The following is a 12,472-nucleotide window of genomic DNA, read 5'->3' on the forward strand; positions in this document are numbered from 1 at the left end:
ACAACAAAAAAATAACTTTAAGTTTTACAACTATTCTTAAAATTGTATGTACTGTAGTTAATGCACCTCCGATACAGGCAGTGTGAATAAGTCCATTTGTCAGAGGTTCCCCACACTCCGCCATTACAGTCCAGGTTTTAAGGATATCCATGCTTGAGTCCAGATGGTTAAATCAAATTGACGAGATAGTAATTAAGTCACCTGTGCTCAAGCACTGATATCCTTGCACAATATTCCCTTTTCTGTTCGTCTGGAAACAGAGCCAGATTAGAAGGCAAGGGAGGGCACGGGGGCATAGTGCCATCATATAGTTGGGGCGGGCTGACAGATAAGTAGTAGTGGGCAGCTATTGTGCCCATTCTTTACTAGACTCTGTCCTGTGTCCGGCTCAGCTGTGCCAGGGGCTCTGTCCTGCCGTACCTATGCTTTGCCCGCCTCTGTCCTGCGTCCGGCTCTATCCCACTGCGCCCAAGTATTTCCCGGCTCTGTCACTTACAGCTCAGTCCTGTCCTCACAAGCAGCAGAGCCATTTTATGCTGGTCAGTTTATATAGGGGCACGCGGTGGATGACAAGTGGGGGCAGTGCTGTCAAGACGAGGGGGGGGCAGAGGAGGAGTTGTCTTAAGTGTCCGGGGGACCCCAAAGGCTTAATGCGGCCCTGTCTGGAAACAGTAGTCAATGGACACCAATTTGCTATTGGTGGCAGAATATAAGATTAATTCAAAGACTAAAATAACCTCAAAATAAGTTTGTGAAACACCACCTTTATAGCTTCATGCACTTCTGTGGTTGTGTAGCTGTTGTGGAATTTTAGATGTACCTTAGCAATGAAACAAATATGTGAAGTTGTTAGAAATTCTAATTGAAAAATGAAATGTACCCATTTATCAGTGGAGACAAAACACATGCAAGTCAGCATACTTGGAAGCTCAGAAGAGCTTGGGCTGTACTGTGCATCGAACAGAGAGGTGAAAGACTAGTGATCAGGTTGCTGATGTATGAAGTGAAGACTATAATGAATCCGACATCCATAGCCTATGTAACGCAGCATGTCACTGAGTTATAGCAGTGTGTTGTAAAGCACTGGATGGCAATAATACATTCTGTAATCTCACACAAGGTGACATACACTGTCTGCTGTATATACTGTGCAAGAAATGGTGTTAGTGCCCCTTTAAATGATTCTCTACGGCTGTTTTGTGAGGCCATTTTTCTCATGTTATCCTTCATTATGGATCTGATAAATGATACTAGGATACAGTATGTTAAATGACTTTTCATGTTGCAGGTACAAAGGAGCAGAGGGCTGGGCCCCAGCATCCTACCTTAAGAAAATCAGCGGGGACCTGCTGGCTCAAAAGCTGGCTTCAGGATCCAGTGCCAACTCCAGTGCTCTAGACTTGGATGGGATCTCCAGGCAGCAGAATTACGCTGGTCGAGATCGGGACCTACCCAATCGCCAAGTTCCTTTCACAGACTTCAAACGAAGTGAGACTGAATTACATTGGTATATTTATAGTTCTGGAGATAAATACCCTCCTCCTTGTATTGCTCACTGGGGTAATGAAAGGGCAATTACTACTATGTCATGTATCAATGTCTTCTCTGGAAGTACAATTTATAAGGGCTGTCTTCCCAGATACGTTACTCTTTCTGCTGGGTGAAATACGACATATGTCTGCTCGGTAGGAAAAGTACAGTGGCTGAAATGCCCATCTGAGATTGTACACTGCAGTATTTTTGAGAAGCAAGAGGTGCAGTCTGCAGGATTGACCTACGTACATATAGAAAAATATACACATGAACATTTAGGGCTAGAGAAAACCCAATAGTAATGTGTAGAACTGACGATAAACAATACTAAATGTTTACGATAAACAACTGAATTTTTGTCATTTGCTAATAACTTGTTCAATTTGTTATTTTTTTTTGTAAAGGTTAGTCTTAGGGTAATATGTCCATCATTTTATATCCAACAATACTAATGTGGCATTCTATTTATGCAGAATCCCCTACAATGAGACAGAGACCACCCCCGCGTCGTGATCTTACTATTGTAAGTATCTTCCTGCGGCCTTGTGTCATCGCTGTACAGACGTTTTGTCGGCCAGTAAATAGTTATTTTCACCTTTTGCATATTTATTGATTTTCTTCTTTTAAACCTGACCTTTTGCCTTATTATTATTATTATAGATGAAAGGCAATGATATATATATATATATATATATATATATATATATAGTATATTATGTTATATTCTATATGCTGAGCACATTATTACATAAGTATTTTGGTGTCTTACTTGGTGTTACTCTGCAGTTCCATTTTATAGCTGCAGATTTGTTCCCACACCCTGGGCCTGATACAAGGATGGACCCAGGCACGACTGTGCCTTCTGCCCCAGTCACGTCTGCATCTTTACGCTAATGCCGCCTCGATTTTTAAATAACTAAGGGGTCTATGTACTGTACTAAGACTTGGAGAGATATAAAGTGGAAGGAGATAAAGTACCAACCAATCAGCTTCTAACTGTCACATTACAGGCTGTGTTTAAAAAATGACAGGAGCTGATTGGTTGGTACTTTATCTCCAATCACTTTATCTCTTTCCAAGGCTTAGTACTTAGAGCCCTAAGACATCCATTTGCAGCGTCTTAAGCCAGTGCATTTCTGTCAATGTGCATATTTAGACGCACCATTGATACTTGCACCAGCCCTATAGAGGTTGGAGTATGGCCTCCTGTGTGAGCGGCTGTACACCTTTGAATGCAGCGGTTTTCAGCGAGATGTCCGCATAGTCTTTGCCAGCCTCCTGTTACCTCCCAGGAACGCCCACTATAATTCTCAGGCCGTGCGTCCGATTCTGTAGTTCACATCGGTGTGCAGAACAATCGGGAGCATGCGTGGTGCAACTCAGGCACATGTGCAGACTTAAAACATCAGCCAACTGCGTACAACATCCACACTGTGTCCACCTCTGAATCAGGCCCACTGTGTTATAAGGAAATGACGCCACTGCTAAAGCTACATAATGAATATTCCAAGATAAAATAGGGCATAAAATAGGAAAACTAGGAAGCACATATAGCATGAATATAGAGCATGTTTAATATTTAAAACATAATAAAATATAAGAATACAATAAATAGTCAGCACTTATTAGACAAACACCACGTGACAAAACTAAAAAACCATTACCAAAATAGGGTATCTCTATGTATAATAACTACTTGTAGTGGCATATTCAATAATCTGTGATATGCAGCTGCCACATCTCAGATAAATGCAAGAGAACATTTTATTATACTGCTCATCTCTATGTGGGGGTTATACTGCTCATCTCTATGGGGGGGGGTTATACTGCTCATCCCTATGGGGGGGTTATATTGCTCATCCCTATGGGGGGGTTATACTGCTCATCCCTATGGGGGGGTTATACTGCTCATCTCTATGGGGGGTTATACTGCTCATCTCTATGGGGGGTTATACTGCTCATCCCTATGGGGGGGTTATACTGCTCATCCCTATGGGGGGGTTATATTGCTCATCCCTATGGGGGGGTTATACTGCTCATCCCTATGGGGGGGTTATACTGCTCATCTCTATGGGGGGTTATACTGCTCATCTCTATGGGGGGTTATACTGCTCATCCCTATGGGGGGGTTATACTGCTCATCCCTATGGGGGGGTTATACTGCTCATCCTATGGGGGGTTATACAGCTAATCCCTATGGGGGTGGTTATACTGCTCATCCCTATGGGTAATATACTGCTCATCCCTATGGGGGATTATACTGCTCATTTTTATGGGGGATTACAGTGCTCATTCCTATGGGGGATTTATACTGCTCATCTTTATGGGGGATTATACTGCTCATCCCTATCGGGGTGTGATACAATATGAGTAATGCTGCGGTCACTATGTGCTGCTGCTAGGAATGTTCCCACGCGTGTTGACAACAATTCACCCAGGTCACAAAAGATTGAATCAGTCCCGTATAGTAAAGAGACTCTGTTTAGAGAAAACAGAAGACTTGATAAAACTACAGAAAGGAATCCACCTGGTAAGGAGCAGAATAAATTACCCATTGGGGTGGAATGGAAGCCTATCTCCTGGTGTTAGTCGGTGTACGTTCTATACATATGTATGTATAGATAGGAATCTCCACATTTTTCTATTTTATTTACTATTTAGGTGAATTAGGTTCTTGGCACTCTCTCTTTGGGAACTGCACCTTTGTCTGTGTGGCAGGTCTGTTATTTAATTGTCTATATACTTTGAGACAATGTTAGCCTGTGAGCCCCGCTGGTGGAAATAATATGTATTCTGTAAATTTAGCAGGCATGTAATATCAAGGCCTGTGCTTATTTTATTTGGAATGCAGATATAATGCACCAGGATACAATATGGCCATTTGCAGGACCATTATTACAATGTTACTTATTTAGTTGATGCCTGTTAGTAATGTGATTTATGTACATTTTTAATTGGTATTTTGTTTTTATCGATCTGTTATCTTGCTTTACTAACTGAATACATCAGCCCAGGGGACTACATCTCCCAAAGCCTCCTACTCCCCCACATGTTGAAGAAGAGTATTACACTATTGCTGACTTCCAGACCACCATTCCTGATGGCATCAGCTTCCAGGCAGGACTGAAAGTTGAGGTGAGAGTCTCTTTACTTACAGTAAATATATAGTGAGGGCTGAGATATTACTATTACTTTGCATGTGCTGGATACCAGGTTGGGCTCCACACCATACTGGTTTGCTTCACACTTGCACAATCTAACTTTATAATGTACAGTAGGTGATCACTATGAAAGATGAGATACTCTCACAGTTCTGAAATTGCTGTAGTAAAATCACATTTGTAGCTAGGAAATTAGTGTCTTTCGTCAGCTCTTAGAGAGAAATGTAATAGCCTGCAACTTACAGGCATCTGCGAGATCCTAGTGAGCATGCCCAATGTTTTAAATGGCAATCATTTAAAAGGCAAAAACAACTTGGTTTTGCCTTTTGAATGGTTGCCACTTTAAAACATCAGACAGACTCATCTTGATCTCACTGATGCTTGGAAGTCACAGGCTGTTGCATTTCCCCTTTAAACTCACTCTAATTGTATCTTAATCCCTTGCTTTCTAATGGACTTGTCTGATGTGGTGTTTGGTGAAGGTAAGCTCCCACTTCTGCTCCATGTTATAGGAAATCTTGTACAGAGCACTGGTGATTTGCGGCAGGAGTAGATTGGAAGATGTGCGGCAGGAGTGGATTGGGAAATGTTGGTTAGAGGTGGATTGTGTGATGTGTGCCAGGGGTGGATTGGGAGACGTGTGCCAGGGGTGGATTGGGAGACGTGTGCCAGGGGTGGATTGGGAGATGTGTGCCAGGGGTGAATTGGGAGACGTGTGCCAGGGGTGGATTGGGAGTTGCGCACCAGGGGTGGATTGGGAAGACGTGTGCCAGGGGTGGATAGGGAGATGCACATCAGGAGTCCATTAGGGGTGGATTGGGAGAGCTGAGGCAGGGGCGGATTGGGAGAGCTGAGGCAGGGGCGGATTGGGAGAGGCGAGGCAGGGGCGGATTGGGAGAGGCGAGGCAGGGGCGGATTGGGAGAGGCGAGGCAGGGGCGGATTGGGAGAGGCGAGGCAGGGGCGGATTGGGAGAGGCGAGGCAGGGGCGGATTGGGAGAGGCGAGGCAGGGGCGGATTGGGAGAGGCCAGGCAGGGGCGGATTGGGAGAGGCAAGGTAGGGGCGGATTGGGAGAGCTGAGGCAGGAGTGGATTGTTAGAGCAGCAGCTGTCCCTGCCATAGTCATGACTGTGCGTGACAGTTTCCCAACAGTCAGGACAGCTGGAAGACTGTCTGCTGCCGGCAACTTAAACCCAGTCGCTGCTTGTCCAGGTCCTGGAATGTTAGGTTTCAACATATTTTAGTTTCACAAATATACATTTGAATGAAAAAAAAATATTATTTATTCTGGCTAGTATATATATAATATGTATGTATGTGTGTGTGTATATATATATATATATATATATATATATACACATATATATATATATATATATATATATACATATATATATATATATATATAAACAGATAATACAAGCAATCATAAATCACTATATAAATGGAAACCCTGATGATTTGCTGATTGTTAAACTGTTGCTTAATTCTAGACAAAATTGTATAAAAAGCCACATTGTGTCTGCAGACGTTAATCGAAGATAGTATACTGTACTGTTATATTTGTGCAGATCTGCCTTGTATAAATACTTCTGTCCAAACAACAGTCACTGGTTTAATTAGACTGTTGGTATAGCAATAGATACATTAATAAACAATCCAAAGGAGTTTCCCAGCTGGAAGAGTTAGTAAGTGATCGATTACCCATTCTAGTAACGGGTCCACAAGTGAAGCAATGTCTGCTTGGAATCATATTGCAACAAACTATTGCTGGTTCCAAATGAGCATATACATTAAATGTGTCCGCAGCACTTCCCAGCTCTTGCTGTCAGTGGGAGTGATCCGTTTGTGCAGTGCTGCGGATCACAGCTGATTTCAGCCCCAGACTTGCAAACTGATGCCAAGCGGACATTGTTTTACTTGTAGACCAGTCTCTGCAATGTTTCACAAAGCAAATGCCTTTGGATATATATAAGGCAAGGATTAGTTCTAATTGCAAACCATTTAAAATTAAAGGCGATATCCATTAAATTTTACATTGTTTAAATGAATAACCATCTGTTGCTAGTTATTAGAATTGCAAATCTTACTATTCATAATATTATGTCCAGGGTTGAAAAATAACATTTAAACATGTGGACTTCTCTGCATCTCTAGGGGATACGTGTTTATTAGTAAGCAGCAACACTATTACATCAAAGTATAAACCGAATGGTAGTTTAGGTTTATATTTGTGCGATAGATCAAGAAATATGTATAGATCTCTCTTTTAATTACGAATTAATTAATGGCCTCTGTATTGCGGTCCAATAATTCTATGACCAACTGAAATATCAAGTTACATCACACGTTTTGTATTTTCTTATGTGTTGCTTTTATATGCTGTAAATTGTTTGGATAAAAACTTTTAAAACCTGGGTGTGGTATGAATATATATATACTGTACTGTATAAATCATTGTTGTATGTTTCCTGCTAGGTGATTGAGAAGAACCATAGTGGCTGGTGGTACATTCAGATCGATGATAAAGAGGGCTGGGCCCCGGCTACCTTTATTGACAAGTACAAGAAAACTAGCAGTGCTTTAAGGCCCAACTTTTTAGCCCCTTTACCCAATGAAATGGCCCAGCTATCCTTGGCTAATGTTTCTGGAGAGCACATCTCTCAGGAAGAAGCCCTTGGGCCTTGTAGGCCTCTACCTGAACCACCACAAAATGGTACAGACTCTGTAGCAAAGTGGTCCAAGGATTGGAAGAGTAAAGACCAAGGCTTTAAAAGTACTCCTTTGGATTTCCAAGAACATGTTTTAAATAGTGTGTATGATGAGGCAGCTGGTGGTGATGGGGAAGAGAAGCCAAGTCTGCCTCCGAGAAGGGAATCCATGCTGAAAACAGATGATGTTTCTGAACGACCAAGTATGCCGCAGCTTCGCGCTCCCCCTCCAAAGCCGACAGCCAGCATGCTCTCAACTAGCCCACAGAGACCGTTTCCCCCAAAAGAGGTGAAGAAACCTGACTTAAAAAGTGAAAAAGGCAAAATGTTTCAGCTGAAAAATGAAATGGGTCTGGAGTGTGGGCACAAAGTGTCACCAAAAGAGCTGAAAAAGCCTGTCCTTAAGCCCATCGCCAACAAACCTAAACCTGAGCTTTCTTCAGAGAAGCCAGAGTTAATTGTCCCAACCCCATTTCAGAAGTCCAAACCCCAAGTGAGGCCCAAACCACTAGCTACAGCTAAAACTGAAGTTAGCGCTGAAGATAAGGTCGATATTTCGCACCTCAGAAGCAGACTCAAACCTGCTACCAAAACTGCAGATAAGGCAAGAGAACAGGAGTTCTGTGTAAGCAGTGGAGTGATTGATGCTCCAATGTATACTGCACCTTGTCTTGGGGCTGCTGGCAGACCCCTTGATAAACCAGATCCAAAACATCAGTACAAACAAGACAATGATATTCCTAGAGAGCCCCCATCTAAAGCACTGCCAGTTCCTGTGAGGACTCCTGACAATGAATCAAAGGCTACAAGAGACCAACCCCAGAGACCTGTAGTTCCACCAAGAAGACCCCCTCCTCCTAAGAAAGGGTTTGCTTCCAATGAAACAAATGAGGCTGCAGCAACACAACAAAAGGAAAATTCTGATTATGCCACAAATCGGCCAATACTGATCCCGCCCAAAGCCAAACCGTACCTTCCTTCATCAAGCAGTGATGATACCAAAGTAAGGAATAGCTTTGTTCCAAAGGCGCAGGTACTAAGGCAGATAGAGAAGGCATTACCTACTGCACCACTTCCTGAGGTACCCAAAGATTCCCATTATGTGGCAATTGCCGATTTTGATGGGGATGAAGATAGCAGCAGCTTTAAAGAGGGGACAGTATTTGAGGTTCAGGAGAAAAGCTCCAGTGGCTGGTGGTTCTGTAGGGTTCTTAGTGGAGGCCCATTCTGGGAGGGCTGGATACCTTCCAATTATCTAAGAAAGAAGCCATAATGGCCTGCTTTTTACAGTTCAGTAGTCTCCCATTTCATGTCTATTTAAATAGTACATTTATTTATAGTTTGATTTTTTTTGTGTTTTTTACATAAAACCTTTTGTTTTTTTATACATTCCATTTTTATTCACTATTTTAGTAAAAAAAAACAAAAAACATAACAGCCTGTGTGTAGGGCAGTGCATCACCTCCTACAGCTCCTAGCATGCTCTGCCGTAACCTAATCTAGGTGATTGATTGTACATCTATATGTCTGTGTGGACCTCTTGTGGCTCCAGCATTGGAGAGTTCTCCATATTGGTACAAATTCTCATTTTCCAAATAACATTTTAGCCACTGTTGACAGTGATATAATGACCTTGGCAGTATAGTTTAAAATGCTGGGGGACATGCACATTTTTTTTTTTGTGAACAAAAATGGGAATAAGAATGTTAAACAGTCTGTGGCAGCGATTACTAGTTATCACAGTGATTATCAACATTTCTTCTCTGCAAACTCGTCAGTGTACCATTGTTTTAGGACCACTAAAAGGGTAGATTCCAAATATAATGTATTGTGAATAATACAAATACTGGTCTGCAGTTTGCATCCTGACCAACAGGGAGTATCTCTGGGTTCAAACATGAGAATAGTGCACATATGTCTGCACTAGTTGGAATGCAGGTCACAAGTGCAGCGTGTTACATTGTGCATGTTCGGAGTCACCATTTCCATCAGGTCATAGCCACATCATACCGATTACATAAATTAATGTCCATCCTGGAAGAAGACTTTTATGTGATTATTTGGGGGTCAACATTGATACAATATGGAACAGCCAGTTCCCCTTCAATTGCTGTGATGAAAACATATTGAGAATGTGGATACTTATACAACCCTCTGTTTTTACCAAATTAGTAGCTGCTGCTTGCAGCTTTCCTTCCTCACCACAGCCCGGAACACTACTGGCATGAAGATGGAAAGTGAGATTAAATAAACACAAGAAACCACACACTGTTGTAGTAAAGATTTCCTGCCTAGAACATTGGTCTTTGCTACCGCTGTAAAGATAAAGGATCTGTTCTCCTGGAAATAAAGGAACTGAACCAGACAATGGCTGCCCCTGATTATCACTGTCCTCCAGTAGTCCTACAGCAAGGTGTCCCAAGCAGGAACGTATGTCATGCAGCTGGAACGCTCTTTGAATATATTTTAATATAGCGGCTCTTAGTGAAAGAGTGAATTTACTTGTAACAAAATAAAAACTATCATGGAAGGGATATATTTAACTTGCATTATTCCTAATTGTTACAAACATTGATATATATATATATTTTTTTTCCAAATGAAGGAGCCGTGCTCCATGTCTTACGCCACTGCCTTTAACTGCTCTAGAGCTGTGATCAGGTCTATTTACAGCCATGTGACAGTTCTGTGTCTTGTTTACTCTGACAGATGTTCATGACATCACCAAGGCAGGGCACATGCACACCTTGCACATTTTCCATTGTACTATATTGTATCCGTGCAGTATTATATAATCTGATGTGTCGCTATACAAAGGAGGAGGTTCAATGCTCTACTGCATGTTACCAGTAGCTTTATCAGTGTCTGTAATACTCAACCACCCTTTTTTTCTTGTCTTTCTTTCTATCTGGTTATCCGCTGCCATGTAACGGCTTCAGACTCTACTGCTGCTTTGCCCAATGAACCCCTGATTTCATATATCATGTAAAGATATTTTTCCAACCATAATCGTCTAGGAATGTAATTATTTGTGACTGTGCCTTTCTAACTGCCTGTATGGCTGAAGCATTTTTAAATGTGGTGTATTCAAACCAAAGGTCTGTGGGCTAAACCAAATTGTTTTCATGCTCTGCGCCCAATTATCTTTTGATAGAGCCCAAGTGACTGTTCCTATCCCCATTATTGGGCCCTCCTAATGCATGCTTACTTTATAAACCAAAAAATCTGGTCCCTGGGTATTGAAAATGTGCTTCCAACTTGGCTGCAATGAAGGCACCAAAGTAGTAGACTTTTTAAAACCAGGACAGGACATCAGTTATTGACACTTGCTAAGTGTCCATCATATAGAATTATGTGGCTCACCTTTAATACATTTTGAAACTATGCAGACTCATTTCTTTACCTCATACCTTTGAATTGTCAAGATATTCTGCCATTGGTATCCTGTACTATGTCAATAAAGCTTTTTTTTAAAAAAAAAAATTCACTTGTGTTTTATGATCATTTGTTGCACCGATCTTTTTAGCACATTCATATTGTGTACTGTACTGTTTAAGTGTTACTCCAGTACACCACTGGGTGGCAGCAAAGCTTTACATCAGGTCTACTTGTTGCTAGGACATCCTGTATATGTGATCAGATTCTCCATTCCAAACCTACTACTATTTAAGTTTGATGGATGAGTAAGTTCTTGTGTAGCTTTAATGATGTTGTGTCAATATAAAATACAAGAATCTGCAGAATCTGTAAGATAACCAACCCCCTCAGCGGCTCTAGATGTCAGCATGACACTATGGGCCTGATTTAGAGATAGACACAATTGTGACGGAAGCAGGAAAAGGCACATTTTCGTGCATTTGCTCAGTCAGACGCGACTCATGATGTATCCAGGTCTACAACCCTAGCATATGTGCCGGGCTTATGTCAGCGTTACAGTTGTACATACTATACAATAGCATATGTGCCGGGCTTATGTCAGCGTTACAGTTGTGCATACTATACAATAGCATATGTGCCGGACTTATGTCAGCGTTACAGTTGTGCATACTATACAATAGCATATGTGCCGGGCTTATGTCAGCGTTACACTTGTGCATACTATACAATAGCATATGTGCCGGGCTTATGTCAGCGTTACAGTTGTGCATACTATACAATAGCATATGTGCCGGGCTTATGTCAGCGTTACAGTTGTGCATACTATACAATAGCATATGTGCCGGGCTTATGTCAGCGATACAGTTGTGCATACTATACAATAGCATATGTGCCAGGCTTATGTCAGCGTTACAGTTGTGCATACTATACAATAGCTTATGTGCCAGGCTTATGTCAGCGTTACAGTTGTACATACTATACAATAGCATATGTGCCGGGCTTATGTCAGCGTTACAGTTGTATATACTATACAATAGCATATGTGCCGGGCTTATGTCAGCGTTACAGTTGTACATACTATACAATAGCATATGTGCCGGGCTTATGTCAGCGTTACAGTTGTACATACTATACAATAGCATATGTGCCAGGCTTATGTCAGCGTTACAGTTGTGCATACTATACAATAGCTTATGTCAGCGTTACAGTTGTGCATACTATACAATAGCATATGTGCCGGGCTTATGTCAGCGTTACAGTTGTGCATACTATACAATAGCATATGTGCCGGGCTTATGTCAGCGATACAGTTGTGCATACTATACAATAGCATATGTGCCAGGCTTATGTCAGCGTTACAGTTGTGCATACTATACAATAGCTTATGTGCCAGGCTTATGTCAGCGTTACAGTTGTACATACTATACAATAGCATATGTGCCGGGCTTATGTCAGCGTTACAGTTGTACATACTATACAATAGCATATGTGCCGGGCTTATGTCAGCGTTACAGTTGTACATACTATACAATAGCATATGTGCCGGGCTTATGTCAGCGTTACAGTTGTACATACTATACAATAGCATATGTGCCGGGCTTATGTCAGCGTTACAGTTGTACATACTATACAATAGCATATGTGCCGGGCTTATGTCAGCGTTACAGTTGTACATACTATACAATAGCAT

General features: G+C 41.7%; 1 protein-coding gene across 2 annotated transcripts in view; it reads left to right on the forward strand.

The window, feature by feature from the left end:
* SH3PXD2B (SH3 and PX domains 2B) overlaps nt 1–10,862 on the forward strand; it is a 162,455-nt gene extending 151,593 nt beyond the window's left edge. For both annotated transcript variants that reach the window (XM_088457639.1, XM_088457640.1), the window contains 4 exons: nt 1,289–1,488; nt 2,007–2,056; nt 4,543–4,668; nt 7,172–10,862. In XM_088457639.1, coding sequence (XP_088313765.1) covers nt 1,289–1,488; nt 2,007–2,056; nt 4,543–4,668; nt 7,172–8,677 — 1,882 coding nt within the window. In that variant the 3' untranslated portion in view covers nt 8,678–10,862. The remainder of the gene's footprint in view (nt 1–1,288; nt 1,489–2,006; nt 2,057–4,542; nt 4,669–7,171) is intronic.
* The last annotated feature ends 1,610 nt before the right edge of the window (nt 10,863–12,472 follow it).

The sequence above is a fragment of the Taudactylus pleione genome, unplaced genomic scaffold, assembly GCF_031769625.1.
Source record: "Taudactylus pleione unplaced genomic scaffold, aTauple2 ptg000774l, whole genome shotgun sequence".
NCBI lineage: Eukaryota > Metazoa > Chordata > Amphibia > Anura > Myobatrachidae > Taudactylus > Taudactylus pleione.